Source organism: Crinia signifera, chromosome 6 (genome assembly GCF_055691185.1).
Source record: "Crinia signifera chromosome 6, ASM5569118v1, whole genome shotgun sequence".
Lineage (NCBI taxonomy): Eukaryota > Metazoa > Chordata > Amphibia > Anura > Myobatrachidae > Crinia > Crinia signifera.
The window spans coordinates 93,320,758-93,333,971 of NC_139222.1; the positions used below are offsets into that span (position 1 = coordinate 93,320,758).

Sequence of the window (13,214 nt, forward strand, 5' to 3'; positions counted from 1 at the left end):
ACCGAACTCTCGCGATAATTCCCCTGTACTTGGCAAAGCCGCCGGGCGGGTGGGAGAGCCATTCAGACCGGCTACGGCCCCCGGGCCTGAGGTTCCCCACCCCTGATTTAGGCACACACCAGTGGATGACTCAAGCTATGAACAGCCCAGTTACTTAACCAGTGTTGGTGGGTTATTGAAGGTATAACTGGTACTGCTCTACTCACCTTTGTATTCACTTTGTCTCTCACAGTTTGGAGCTTCAGCATAGCAGGATTCTATAGAGCTCACCGAAGGGTGAGTATATACAGCTTACAGGCAGGGCCGGCGCCACCACTAGGCAGGTCTAGGCATTTGCCTAGGGCGCTGTCCACTGAAGGGCGGCAGTTCGCAAAGGGGGTACCTGCTGCGCCGTCTGGGGAGTGGGCAGGGGGTCCATGCTGGCTTCTGACAGGAGCCTGCAGTGGTGTCCTTGCCGCGCGGGTACCTGCGGCGCTGTGTATAAAGCTGGCAGTGGTGGGGGGTCCCTGCAGTGAATAAGAAATAACTAGCGCTATCCACCGGGCTATGCGGCAGCACGGAAGCGCTGCCGGGTTTGAAAACACTGGCCGCACACTGATTGGCTGAGATTCAGCCAATCAGCATGTGGCCAGTGTTTTCAAAACAGAAGCACTTCCCGGGCCGATGCATAGCGCTTATTATTTCTTATTCACTGCAGGGACCCCCCCTCCCCCACCAGCTTTATACACAGCGCCGCAGGTACCCGCACGGCAAGGACACCACTGCAGGCTCCTGTCAGATGCCAGCATGGACCCCCTGCCTGCTCCCCTGACGGCGCAACAGGTACCCCCCGCCCCCACCCCCGGGGCGCACCCACCCCGACTCGCCTGGGGCGCTCCAGTGCCTTGCACCGGCCCTGCTTACAGGTAACAGTGCGGGGTTGCTGAAACATGCATGTTAACCCTCCAGGCTTAATTTGTACTATACTCTACAATGGAAAAGCATTTCTATTGTTTATTTTTGTGGTTTTATCCTTTGTGCTATCAGTCAAGCAGGGTGAGGAAACCACCCCCACCTCCACCTCAACATAACCTACCAGAACATCTGATAATCCTGGCTGAAACTGTTACTTGACAAGTGACTTTCCTACTTGAGCTTCTACACTAACAATGGCCTAAAACATGGGTCCTCAAACTGCTGCCCTCCAGATGTGGTGAAACTACAAATCCCAGCATGCCTTGCCACAGTTTTCCTATAAGGGAGTGTTAAAACTGTGGCAAGGCATGCTGGGAATTGTAGTTTAACAACATCTGGAGGGCCGCAGTTTGAGGACCCATGGCCTAAAATCTCCTTCTCTCCTCTATCTATCCACACTCATTAATAGCTGTCTGTCCCCCAACATACAAATTAGGAAAGAGAACTATAGTAGGGTGGGTGATGCAAGAGAAGCAGCTAGTATATATATGTTAATAAATTAATTATTTTTAATGAGGAAGTCTTGAGAACAACAAGTCCCAGCATACCCTGCAAATTGCTGAAATACATGTTTGTTATTTTCATTTTGAAATGAAAGAATAAGAATTCTCTGGATTACTCCGTAATGTTTCACTTAGAGCTTTCTTTTATATCACAGTTTGGGAACCAACAATGCCTACAGTACTTATTGTTGCAACTGTCATATAAATTCCGCTCCCCATGATAACCAGCAATAGAACATCTGTGTTTTCAAATGACTCATTCTCCTTTCTAATACTCCATATGGATGCCTGCGTATGGCAAAAGGTAAACATGCTGAAAACCTGTGGTATATAATTCAGTCTGCTTCTGAGGATGCAAGCAAACCCAATTATTATCGCATTCACACTGAACATGTGCCGTCACAATCTCTGAATCAGGCCCATTGGGTGAATAGTCATATGGGCAACAAAAAAATGGTGTTATACGTATAAAGTGCAGCCCCCAGGTACAGACTCGTGGCAGTGCTACAATACTTATTCTGATAGCAGAAAGGTGGCGAGTTACCCCCTCTGGGCCGGTATCACCAAAGAAGCTTGGAGATACTGGCCCCTATGGGCCAGCATCCCCCAACGGGCCAGATTCAGATTTTTTGGTGTCAATGTTGACACCTAAACACATAGACCCCCAATTAGTGTACTGCATCCCCTTGTATGGCTTGCTCCACTGCTGCTATGCTTGCACACGTTGCATTAACCATCGGAGTCCACGTGGTTGGTAAAGTATGAAAAAGTGGGGAAAAAAATGGAAAAAAATCCCCCAAAATTAATGTTGACCTTTTTCTTGTGTCGATCATAGCCATGTTGACCCTTTTGCTTCTGTTGGTCTTTTAACCATGTCATTCATATGTATATCAACCATATGGTGTCCACCTATTGACTGTCATCATAGACCAGGCATGTTCAAACTATGGCCCTCCAGCTGTTGTGAAACTACAAGTCCCATCATGCCTTGTCACAGTTTTGCTTTAGGGAATGCTAAAAACTATGGCAAGGCATGCTGGGATGTGTAGTTTCTCAACAGCTGGAGGACCATAGTTTGGCCATGCATGTCCTAGACATTGTCTAACATCCACCTAGATACTAAAAACAATAAGTATTTTAATGTATATTAATAAATATATCTCCAAATTGCTCTACCCTCTTTAGCTGTGTTAGATTAAGCATTCACACACACAAAAAATGAAAATGCATATTTATTTGACCACTTTATTAAGCATAATCCTGGTTGCCACATCTGTATGTACATATATTTACAAATAATCTCATATATAATATAATTTATGGCAAAAAATATGATTTTAAGACTACACATTTTTTTTATGTTTACAAACAAAAATGTTTTAATAAAGCTATTGACATTTCAAAATGTGACTTATCGCTAAAGGTTTTTTTCATTGTTTTTTAAACAAGTTTATGAAATGCTTCATTCTGCAATGTGGCACTTATAGCAGCATAAAGTGGTGAATCCAGAGTTTTTAAAATGGATAATTGCAGGTAAATATATAGCATACATCAGATCAGCATCAGTTACCATGCCTGGCTGTTAATAAAATGTAAATCCTAATAAGAACATTTTTGAAAGCCGGGCCCGAAAGTTAACATGCTACAAGCAGAGGTTATTTTGCGTATGAGTGGCACTCCCATCCACTGAAAAAAAATCCCCAGGTGTCTTTAACACAAATTTCCTTGCTAAACCACTTCTGTTCAAAAAAGACTCATCGTAACAGGAAAAATATACTATTCACCTCAATCAGTTAAAAAATATCCTTATCTTACTATCCTTTTTTAAATATATTTCGGTCTTCGCAAATTGATCACCACAAAAAATGAACAAAAACACAAGAACATGTTGACTGCAGTCACCAAAAAGATGTTTGTCACCTTTTTGTGTAAACCAAGATGGTGGTTGATGTGCGACAATAGTTTAACCAGATCCACATGACAATGTACAGTATAGTTTTAGATTCTGGATTTAAAACATTAAAGGAGATGTGCAATTGTAAACCCCCTACCTCCAACTAGCAAATCTCTGTAGCGTTGTAGCAGGGTGCAGAGCAGATGCCCCATGGCCAGCACCCCGACACTCACTGGACTGGGATTGGAAGTTGGATTTTGGGCATGTCCCCCGGATGTGCCTTTCTAAATAACACGGTGCCACTCTAGGGTATCGACCTGCCACTCCTTTGGCCTTGTGCTCTGGGTGGTGGCCACAGTTGCACAGCCCTTATTATAGGCTGGATCTATTTTTTGAGATATACTGTAATTTGTGCTCCTGCCAACTATGGCAGAATGAGCTGCTCCAGGGGTACATTGGGGTCATTATGTGACAAGTGTCCGGGCCCCCGAAAAATTGGAAACCGATCTGGTAGGCAGTGGTCCCGAGAGGGGGAGGAGGGGTACTAATTAACCAGGTCTGATGGAGGGGCCTAGTGGGCCCCCCATTACCTGGTAGCAGCAGCTCTTCTCAACCCAACACATGCTGCTGTGTGCTCGGTTGCAGTTTGGCCAGGGAGGTGCTTAAAGTGCTTATTGGGTGTATGGCCACACCTCCCACAATTTGGACAAACCCCCTTAAACGTACCTGGGCCCGGCCAGGCTCTCTAAAGCCCTGCTGGTAGGTGTGGGCATAACGATCTCACAGTTAAATATTTAATTTTTTTCTAATTAAGCTGATGTTGGTTATATATTGAAATTAATTTTTTTTGCACTAACCAGGAGCAAATGCTCATAACCACAGCCATCAAAAACCTGCACTATAAGGGGTGTATTAACTAAAATGCAACCAATTAGATTCTAGTTATTATAGGTGCTAAATAATAAGTAGAATATGATTGGTTGCGATAGGTAGCCAATACAACTGAAGGGGTATAACTGTTGAATGCATCTCACAACAATTGAGATAACTTGGCAGAGGAAATAATAAGAAAATATATATTATTGTATTAACCAATATTAAACATATGACTTTAAGTCTCGTTGGAGTAGCATAGTTCCGTCTGTTCTCAAGTACTCTTATACACTAGCCATTTCTTCAGCAGTTTCTGTGCATTGTCTCAGTCATTGTCTTTTGCCTCAGAAGACATGCTCTCAAAGAGAATGTCACTTCCATGTGAGATCATTCCTAGCTGACACTTACTCTTCATCAGCAGCTGTGCTCTGCGGCATATCAGCCTCTCCTGTTCCTGTTTCAGTTCTATGTACGACCGAGAAAACGTATGGAAGATGGACGTTACTGGAAAAGCCATCAGCAATATGCCACTCAGGATGCTGCTGAGCGCCACCACCTGGCCAGGTATGCTCCTGGGCACCATATCACCATAACCAACTGTTGTCATGGTGATTACTGCCCACCAATAGCATGCAGGGATACTAGTGAACTCCTGAGAGTCGGCCATCTCATTCTCTATTAAGTAGAGTAAGGGAGCAAAAAGGGCTATGGCTACACAGAGGAACAGCAGCAACAGGCCAAACTCGCGGGTACAGCGCCTGGCAGTGAGGCCTAACGTCTGCAGCCCCAATGAGTGCCTGGCAAGGCGCATCACGTACAGGATTCTCAAGGCACGGAGTATGCGCAGCACAAGGCCTACTTTATCCAGGTAGCTATTTCCTGATCCAGGTCTCTTCTGTCCTGCTGATGTGTTGTCCACGACCAGCGTGATATAGTAAGGCAGAATGGCCACGATGTCTATGAGATTCAGCGGCTGCCTCAAAAACGTGAATTTGCTGGGAGCTTGAATGAAGCGCAAGGTGAACTCAAGAGAGAACCAGCCCACACATACAGACTCCACAATGAAGATGTTGTAGCACATAGTTGAACATTCCCCCTGGAGAAAAGATAAAACAAGTGTCATTATAGAGAAAATATATTATGTAGAAATTTTTTATCTCTACTTATTTATACAAAAAATTGTAATTTTTTTTTTAATTATCTTTAATTGTCTACAATTATTATTTATAATGTATTCTGCTAAATATTGGTACAAGCTAACAACATCACTCTAATTATTCATTCTTGATGTATTAACATAAAGGTTACTTGTTTCCTAGCACGGCCACTCCGATTTGCATCGGGGTGGTCGTGTCGGAAAAATTGCGTCGGTCGCATCGCATGCGACCAAATTGCATGCGACCAAATCGCATGCTACCAAATCGCATGCGATGCGACCGACGCGATTGACCCGATTATTTAATTGAATCAAATGTGAATAGGGTCCCTGGGACCCTATTTTACATTGGATTCAATGTAAAATATTCCCTAAACCCCAGATTTTATACCCTCAATGCTACCCCACGATTGACGCCAACCCGAAGCGTGGCGAGCGCAGCGAGGGGCGGTGGTGCGTGTCCTCAGACCTTTTCATACCCCTACTATCCATGTCGGCGTGGAGTTGATAATATAAAGTGTGGTGAGCGTAGCGAGCCACCGAGCCCGAAGCGTGGCGAGCGGACGCGTATAACTTCACAGGTATACGCGTCCGCTCGCCACGCTTCGGGCTCGGTGGCTCGCTGCGCTCGCCACACTTTATATTCTCAACTCCACACCGACGTGGATAGTAGGGGTATGAAAAGGTCGGAGGACGCGCACCGCCGCCCCTCACGGGCTCGCTGCGCTCGCCACACTTCGGGTTGGCGTCAATCGTGGGGTGACGACGGGGCCATATACAATGTGAAATGGGTCATATTGTCCCATTTCACATTGTTTCCTATGTGAGATGGACTTAATCAAGTCCATCTCATCTTGTGCCATTATAATGGCACAAGACCGACGCGGGCCTAGGGACTTATCTATATGCCAGCTAGAGCAAGCATATGGAGACCAGTAGTCAGCCAGCAATTGAGTATACCGCAGTAAAGAACAGTAAAGAACCAAGGACAGGTAGCTGACACGTTACGTACCTCTAGTAATGCAACTAGCAGAAGACAGCATATTTTCCAATAATGAAATCAAGGGTCAGAAATGTGCTTACAGGACGATCTAAGCACTTGAATATTATTCTGTAGCCTTTTCCAATATTGTGCATGTCAATAACATTGTGGGACAGATTCCATAAGCAGCCACGGTTACTGCATGGCTTAAGCTATTTAAGTACACATATAGTAAGCTTGCAGCTAATGCACATTAACCAGTTTAAGTGCCCAGCATCTAGATTTAAGCTTCTTTCATGCTATTTGAACTTCATTTTCACAGCTTTCCTTCAGATTAAAAGTATAACCAATGTTATTTGAATTGCATGGCCCTTTATTCATAAAAGCTGACCTTTTTAATGATTCACTGGAAGAGGCTAATTGAAAACCATTAAAATACAGTATATTGTGAGAGCAATATCTTTCATCAATAGAAACTTGGATCTTATACAGCACAGGGGTTGAATACTTATGCAAGCAAAATATTTCAGTTTTTATTTAATAAAGAATAATGAATTTGCTGATTTACTTTAAAAGCCTACTTGTTTGCAATAAAATAGTGTCTGGAAGAATCTGTTGTCATGTGTACTGTAATACAAAGAAATCTATTTTCTTGTTTTAAGGGAATGAATATTTTTGCAAGCCATTGTGTATATATATATATATATATATATATATATATATATATATATATATATATATATATATATATATATATATATATATATATATAGAAAGAGCAGCAGACCGGCACACTCACTGGCTCAGACGCTTGATTTCTGCTTTGCTGGGTGCCCCCACTGGAATCATGGAATAAACAGTAGTTTGGAGGTGCGGCACTCCCCGCAAATTAACAGGACATGAAGTGGTTTAAAGGCAACGTTTCAATGTCTTTATTGCGACATGATGAAAATGTCGCAATAAAGACATTGAAACGTTGCCTTTAAACCACTTCATGTCCTGTTAATTTGTGGGGAGTGCCGCACCTCCAAACTACTGTTTATATATATATATATATATATATATATATATATTAGAGCTCTTGAAAAATGAGGCATAAAAACATTAATATACTGGTAGGTTATTTAGCTGCTAACTAAATTAACCCTAGAATGTCTGTGTGTGCGTGTACATGTGGTAGGGAACATAGGGCAAGATTTATTAAGCTCGGTGAAGTGATAAAGTGTCTGGTTTTTATCACCGGCCAATCAGCTCTTAACTGTGTAGTTACAGGCTTGGTTTGAAAAATGACAGGTAGGAGCTGATTGGCCATTGACCAAAACCAGACTCTTTATCACTCCGCTGAGCTTAATAAATCTGACCCTCTGATTGTAAACTCCACTGGGGCAGGATATGGAATATACAGACGGCGCCGGCCTTATGCTTGCTGGCGCATCGCCAGCAGCATGCTGCTGGCGATGCGCCAGCAACACGGCGCGCCATCTGACTGAGACGCGCGTGCGTCCCCCACGCACGCGCGTCTCAGTATCCGGGCGGCCGGCCGGCGAGGCGGACGCAATACTGTCCGCCTCCCGCTCGAGGGGGGCTGGGGGGACCCGAGGAGGCTGTGGGGGGGTGCGGGCGCCCGGTGTGGGCACCGGGCGACCGTCGGAAGGGGACGGCAGCACCGTCGGAAGGGGACGCGCGCGCACCTCGTGCGCGCGCGTCCCCTTCCGACACACAGATGGCGCGGGAGCAGGGAATGGCGATGGCGTCGCCATCGCCATCCCCTGCAAAGATGAGCCCGGCCCCATCTGTAAAACACTGGAGGTTTCCAAGGCGCAAGGACAGAGGAGCAGCTCGATATAACCAAAAAAGCTTGTCCAACCAAAACAAGTAAAACAATGGTATACAGAAATAGATAAGGATATATTCCAAGCGCTGTCTGACTCTGTATATAAATTTTCTCCTTATCCCGTTACCTCAGATGGTGTATATGTGAAGCAAAGAGAAGGGTTAAATGTGTAGGACTGTAATTTTCATCTTCAAAACATAAATATGTAAGAAGGGTAGGACGTACCACACTCACAAAAGGAGTGTGTATCTGAAGCTCATAAAGGTATCTTTTATGGTGATTTTATACGACCTTCACCAGATTTCACCACAGTGTCCGAATAATTCAATTAAGCATACATTTTCACTCACTAAAATTAAATGTTGTAACCTGAGCCTTGAAAAAGATTTTAATTGAAACGCGTTGGTGGCTTTCTGGACCTGCACAAAGAAATTTTTCCTTTTGTGTTGGACTTTTTTGTCACTGTTGGACATTGAACTAAGGTACTGGGTGTTCACTCACCAAACATCCTTGACTTATCTGATGTGTTGCTAATGTGAGTTCTACAAACATCATTCACCCACCCTTGGATCCATTTCTTCAGTGTACTTGTGGTTCTGTTTTAACTGTTTTTTGGTAATAAAAGTATTTTTCAAGTGAAAGAAACCCAGATGTGTTTTAAAAACCCCTGTGAATTGTGAGTTACTGGTACGCTTACCTAAAAAGAAACCTTTACATGTGTTACAACATTTAACTTTAGTGAGTGGAAATGTATGCTTAATTGAATTATTCGGACACTGTGGTGAAGTCTGGTGAAGGTCGTATAAAATCACCATAAAATATACCTTTATGAGCTTCTCCACTGGGGGAGGGACTGATGAGAATGTTAAAATACTCTCTGTAAAGTACTGTGGAATATGTGTGCGCTATATAAGGAATGGTTGTTATTATTATTATTAATAATAATAATAATAATAATAATAATAATAATATCTTCGGTTTGGCTTTGAATTACCAATTGCTCAATGGGAGATCAAGAGCAACATTTGAGATTATTTCCAACCTGTCACACTGTTATCAGTATAATTAATGACTGTACAGTAAAACATAAGACCTATGGCAACAAAGATCAGTGTACCTAGTCAGCTAAGAATATATGATTTATTGATGTGTCAAGTAGTAATATAACTGTCATATTCAGTGCATATGTGATGTAACCTTTGCAGTCTGGGCAGTAACTGCACTTCACCACCCATTCTCTATTGCTTGCTTTGGTCAATCAAATAGAACATTGAGTGGAAGAACCAGAACAAAACTACTCAAATATACATAATAAAACTACATATATATATCTACAGTATGTGTTTAAATTAGATTGTATTTTCATATATGTACTTTTGGTCACTTTCCACAATATGATGTTTAGAAAGCTTATTGGAGGTGTTTTCTAAGGAGGTTTATTTACTAAGGTGGGAGTTTTCTATTGAAGATGGGATGTTGCCCATAGCAACCAATCAGAATTTTGGCCAATACGCTGTGTCCTGATGTGAATTTTGGCCGGTACTGTGTGTCCTGATGTGAATTTTGGCCAGTACTGTGTGTCCTGATATGAATTTTGGCCTATTCTGTGTGGCATAATGTGTAAGGGGCATATTGCACTGGGAGAGGAATACTTTTTGCACATGGGGAGATGCTGGTAGATCATCGGGTAAGTAAGTGTGCAAAAAGTAGATCCCCGGTTACAAAAGTCCAGCCACCTATGTTCTAGAAGATAATAAGATAGACTCTGATTAGTTGCCCATAGCAACATCCCATACTCAATGGAACACCCATCTTAGTAAATAAACCCCTAAATGTCAAAATATTTCCTTTGATGTTAGTGCAGATGAAGGTCCATAATGAGGCCACCATTCTAGAGCTAATTTTAGATCTTCTCAGAGACTGTAGCAGGACCTTAAGTGGTGACTGCAGAACAAGCAGCTCAGTGAGACAGAACATACCCCATTAGCAGCCAGTAATGCAAAGCCTAATTGCCAGCCACACTGTGCTTAATATCTATAAACATTAAACAGACGCAGTGCAAAACCCCCCATTTCTTATTTGGTATATTGTAACTGTCCATCTCACACTGCAGTTAGAACCGTGGTGCACTTTGTATCATGAAAAGTGGTTGAAAGTTCCTACTATATAGCATATATGCAATTTTCCCTAAGTGCCTCAGAAAGCCTGTTCTTAATTATGCTTCCTTAACCATAGATGACAGTACATACTGTACTGTACATATACAGCAAAGAGCAGGACAGCCTCTGGGGACACTTACTGTACAAGTAGGCCTTTGCAGTCACTTTATGATGAACAATATCAAGTGACAAGTACTGTATATCAGGGTTGCCTACCCTCCCGGAATGCCCGGGAGGGTCCCGAAAATCGGGTCACCCTCCCGGCACCCCGGAAAGGTGGGCAACCCTACCTTATTCTGGGGGACCCCCGCTCCCCCCCCCCCGATTGCGGCTTCACCCCCCCCTGACCAGGGCGTTTAAATTACCTTATCTGCAGAGCTCCTGGGAGCTGGCGGGGCTAAAGTGTCATAATTGCGTCATTTAGCCCCGCCCCCTCCACGGATATAGGCAAATTGAGTAACTTTCCTTCATGGGGGTGGGGCTTAATGATGTCATGTTTAAGCCCCGCTCCCGAACTGCTGAAAGTCTCCTCTCCGGGCTTCTCCCGGAGAGGAGCTTTTAAAAGTCGGCAAAAAAAAAAGCCTGCTGTATATGCTGAGCTTTATCTCCTGCCACATAGATAATGATGAGTATCTCATGTCACGTAAAGAAACCTAAACCATATCTGATGCCTAGTATAATGTACTGAACCAAGCCTAGTGACCAGTACATACAACTGAGCCATAGATCATGCCAAGAATAACATGCTGATTCTTATCTGCTGACAATATCCTTTTATGTTCATATACTTGTCAATGCCTTTGAGTAAGGTCATATTTCTTGTCAGTATCAGTGTTGGACTGGCGCATGAAGGGGGAATGCAGTGGTAGATGGCCAAGTTTAGGGGTGTGGCCAAATCCTAGAGGGGGTGTGTTCAGCCACCACAATGATTTATCTAACCATTAGCGAGTGCATGGGCTGGGCCCCTTGATAAACATATACAGTAAATACCAGGAGCTGATTTAGGGGTGAGGACGCCCCTAGGTACAACAGTAATGGCCACCTCCCATCTTTTGCCTAATTGCTTGGTTATAAGCCTTTATTTGATAAGAGCCATTTTAATACAATAAAAAAAGCCACTATGTATACTGAGTATGGTGAAAACATTAAGCAGCTACTGATACATTTCGGACTGACAGTGCCAACACAAGCATCCAAGTGCCTAAGGGGAATTTCACCACTGGTATATACTGCTAGCCCATGCATGATAATGTATCAGATTAATAGCAACAATTCACTGTAAAAAATACACCATAGTCCTGTGCAGTATAATGTACATATATATATATATATATATATATATATATATATATATATATATATATATATATATATATATATATATTGTACAATTCATGTGTATGGCCAGGAACCTGAACCCTAGAGGAGGGGATGGGTCTTCAGGCAGTTGTGCCCATTGGTGCTTCCCCTGTACCCTTGTGGGAAGGTACAACCCTGATCATACCAAAAATAATGCACTTTTAATTGGTAATAACGTGTAGCTGCATATAATAATGTTTCTAATTTGCAACCAGAAAAAAAGGTGTACCTGTCACAAAACAACCAAATAATATGTGCTTGTGTACAGCTATTCCCAGTGCAGTAAACATAAAGTATATACACATATATGTGACAATGGTTAACAATGCATGGCATACTATTATATTCACAACTCACTTATTACAGTTAAAATATAGTAACCTTGAACAAAAACAAATGACTAGCATTCTCTAAAAGAAAAAATGTCAAGTGGTAATTTTCATTCACTCTGGCCCTTATTCTGATCTAAGCGGTAACGGCCGCTTGCGGCCGTTCCGCCGATGTTTTCGCTCTGCGCATGTGCAGAGGGCACTCTGCGCATGTGCAGGCGAAATCGCCGCACAATTTTTTTTACCGCCGCAAAGGGGGTGGATAGGGGCGTGAGGGGCTACTTAGCCTCATTTCCCTATGCATACGCCCCGCGTTTCATGGGCGTTCCCATGCAAACGCGGGGCGTACGCATGGTAATGAGGCTGTGACGCATGTGTTGGGGGCGGGCATCTGACATCGCCGGATGTCAGCTGCCCGCCCCCATACATGCTTTCACACGGACAAGTGTCCGTGAGGTCTATGGTTGCGGGAGCTGGTGGAGCGTGCGGCCCTGCCTTCGATGGTCAGCGACCATCGAATGCAGGGGGCTGCTCCAAGATGGTGGAGGCGTATCCCCCGCCATTTTCATGCGGACCGCCACATGTCCGCGTACGGACGGCCGTGGCGATCCGTATGGAAGGCGGGGATTCGCCTGCACGGTCGGAGCCGCATATGCGGCTCCGGCCGCACCAAGCAGAATAAGGGCCTCTGTGAGAAATGATTATTTGTCTTTGTGAAACAATGTAATTGGTACCAGGCAGCAATTACAACTGATGTGATTTAGCATATACAATGGCTCACAACTGCCAATAACTGCAAACGGTAACTGGGTGGGGCATTTGCCTGGAATCCCTCCTCTTCTTGGAAAGTGTCTCATATTACAACAATAGCAATGATATATAATTTGATTAGTATAGCTGCTGCCACATGTCCAGTAGTAGCAACTTCTTATACCAAGTTTGCTGTGGGTGTGGATCTGAGCCCTCAATCAGTGCACTCACTTGGTATGGATGACCACCGGAAGCCCACCATCAAATGATGGGTGGGCGCCTGCCATCTAATCTTTCAAAGCAATGGTAACTGACCATCGCATCAAAAGAATTTGATAGAAATAAAAATTAATATGATTTTGCATGTGCAAAAAAAGCACAAATAGCATAAATATATTCAGCATGGCCATGCATGCACGGA

General features: G+C 43.6%; 1 protein-coding gene across 3 annotated transcripts in view; it reads right to left on the bottom strand.

Annotated features, from left to right (window-relative positions):
* Positions 1-2,703: 2,703 nt before the first annotated feature.
* KCNG1 (potassium voltage-gated channel modifier subfamily G member 1) overlaps positions 2,704-13,214 on the bottom strand; it is a 48,011-nt gene continuing 37,500 nt past the window's right edge. For all 3 annotated transcript variants that reach the window (XM_083146486.1, XM_083146485.1, XM_083146487.1), the window contains exon 3: positions 2,704-5,320. In XM_083146486.1, coding sequence (XP_083002612.1) covers positions 4,550-5,320 — 771 coding nt within the window. In that variant the 3' untranslated portion in view covers positions 2,704-4,549. The remainder of the gene's footprint in view (positions 5,321-13,214) is intronic.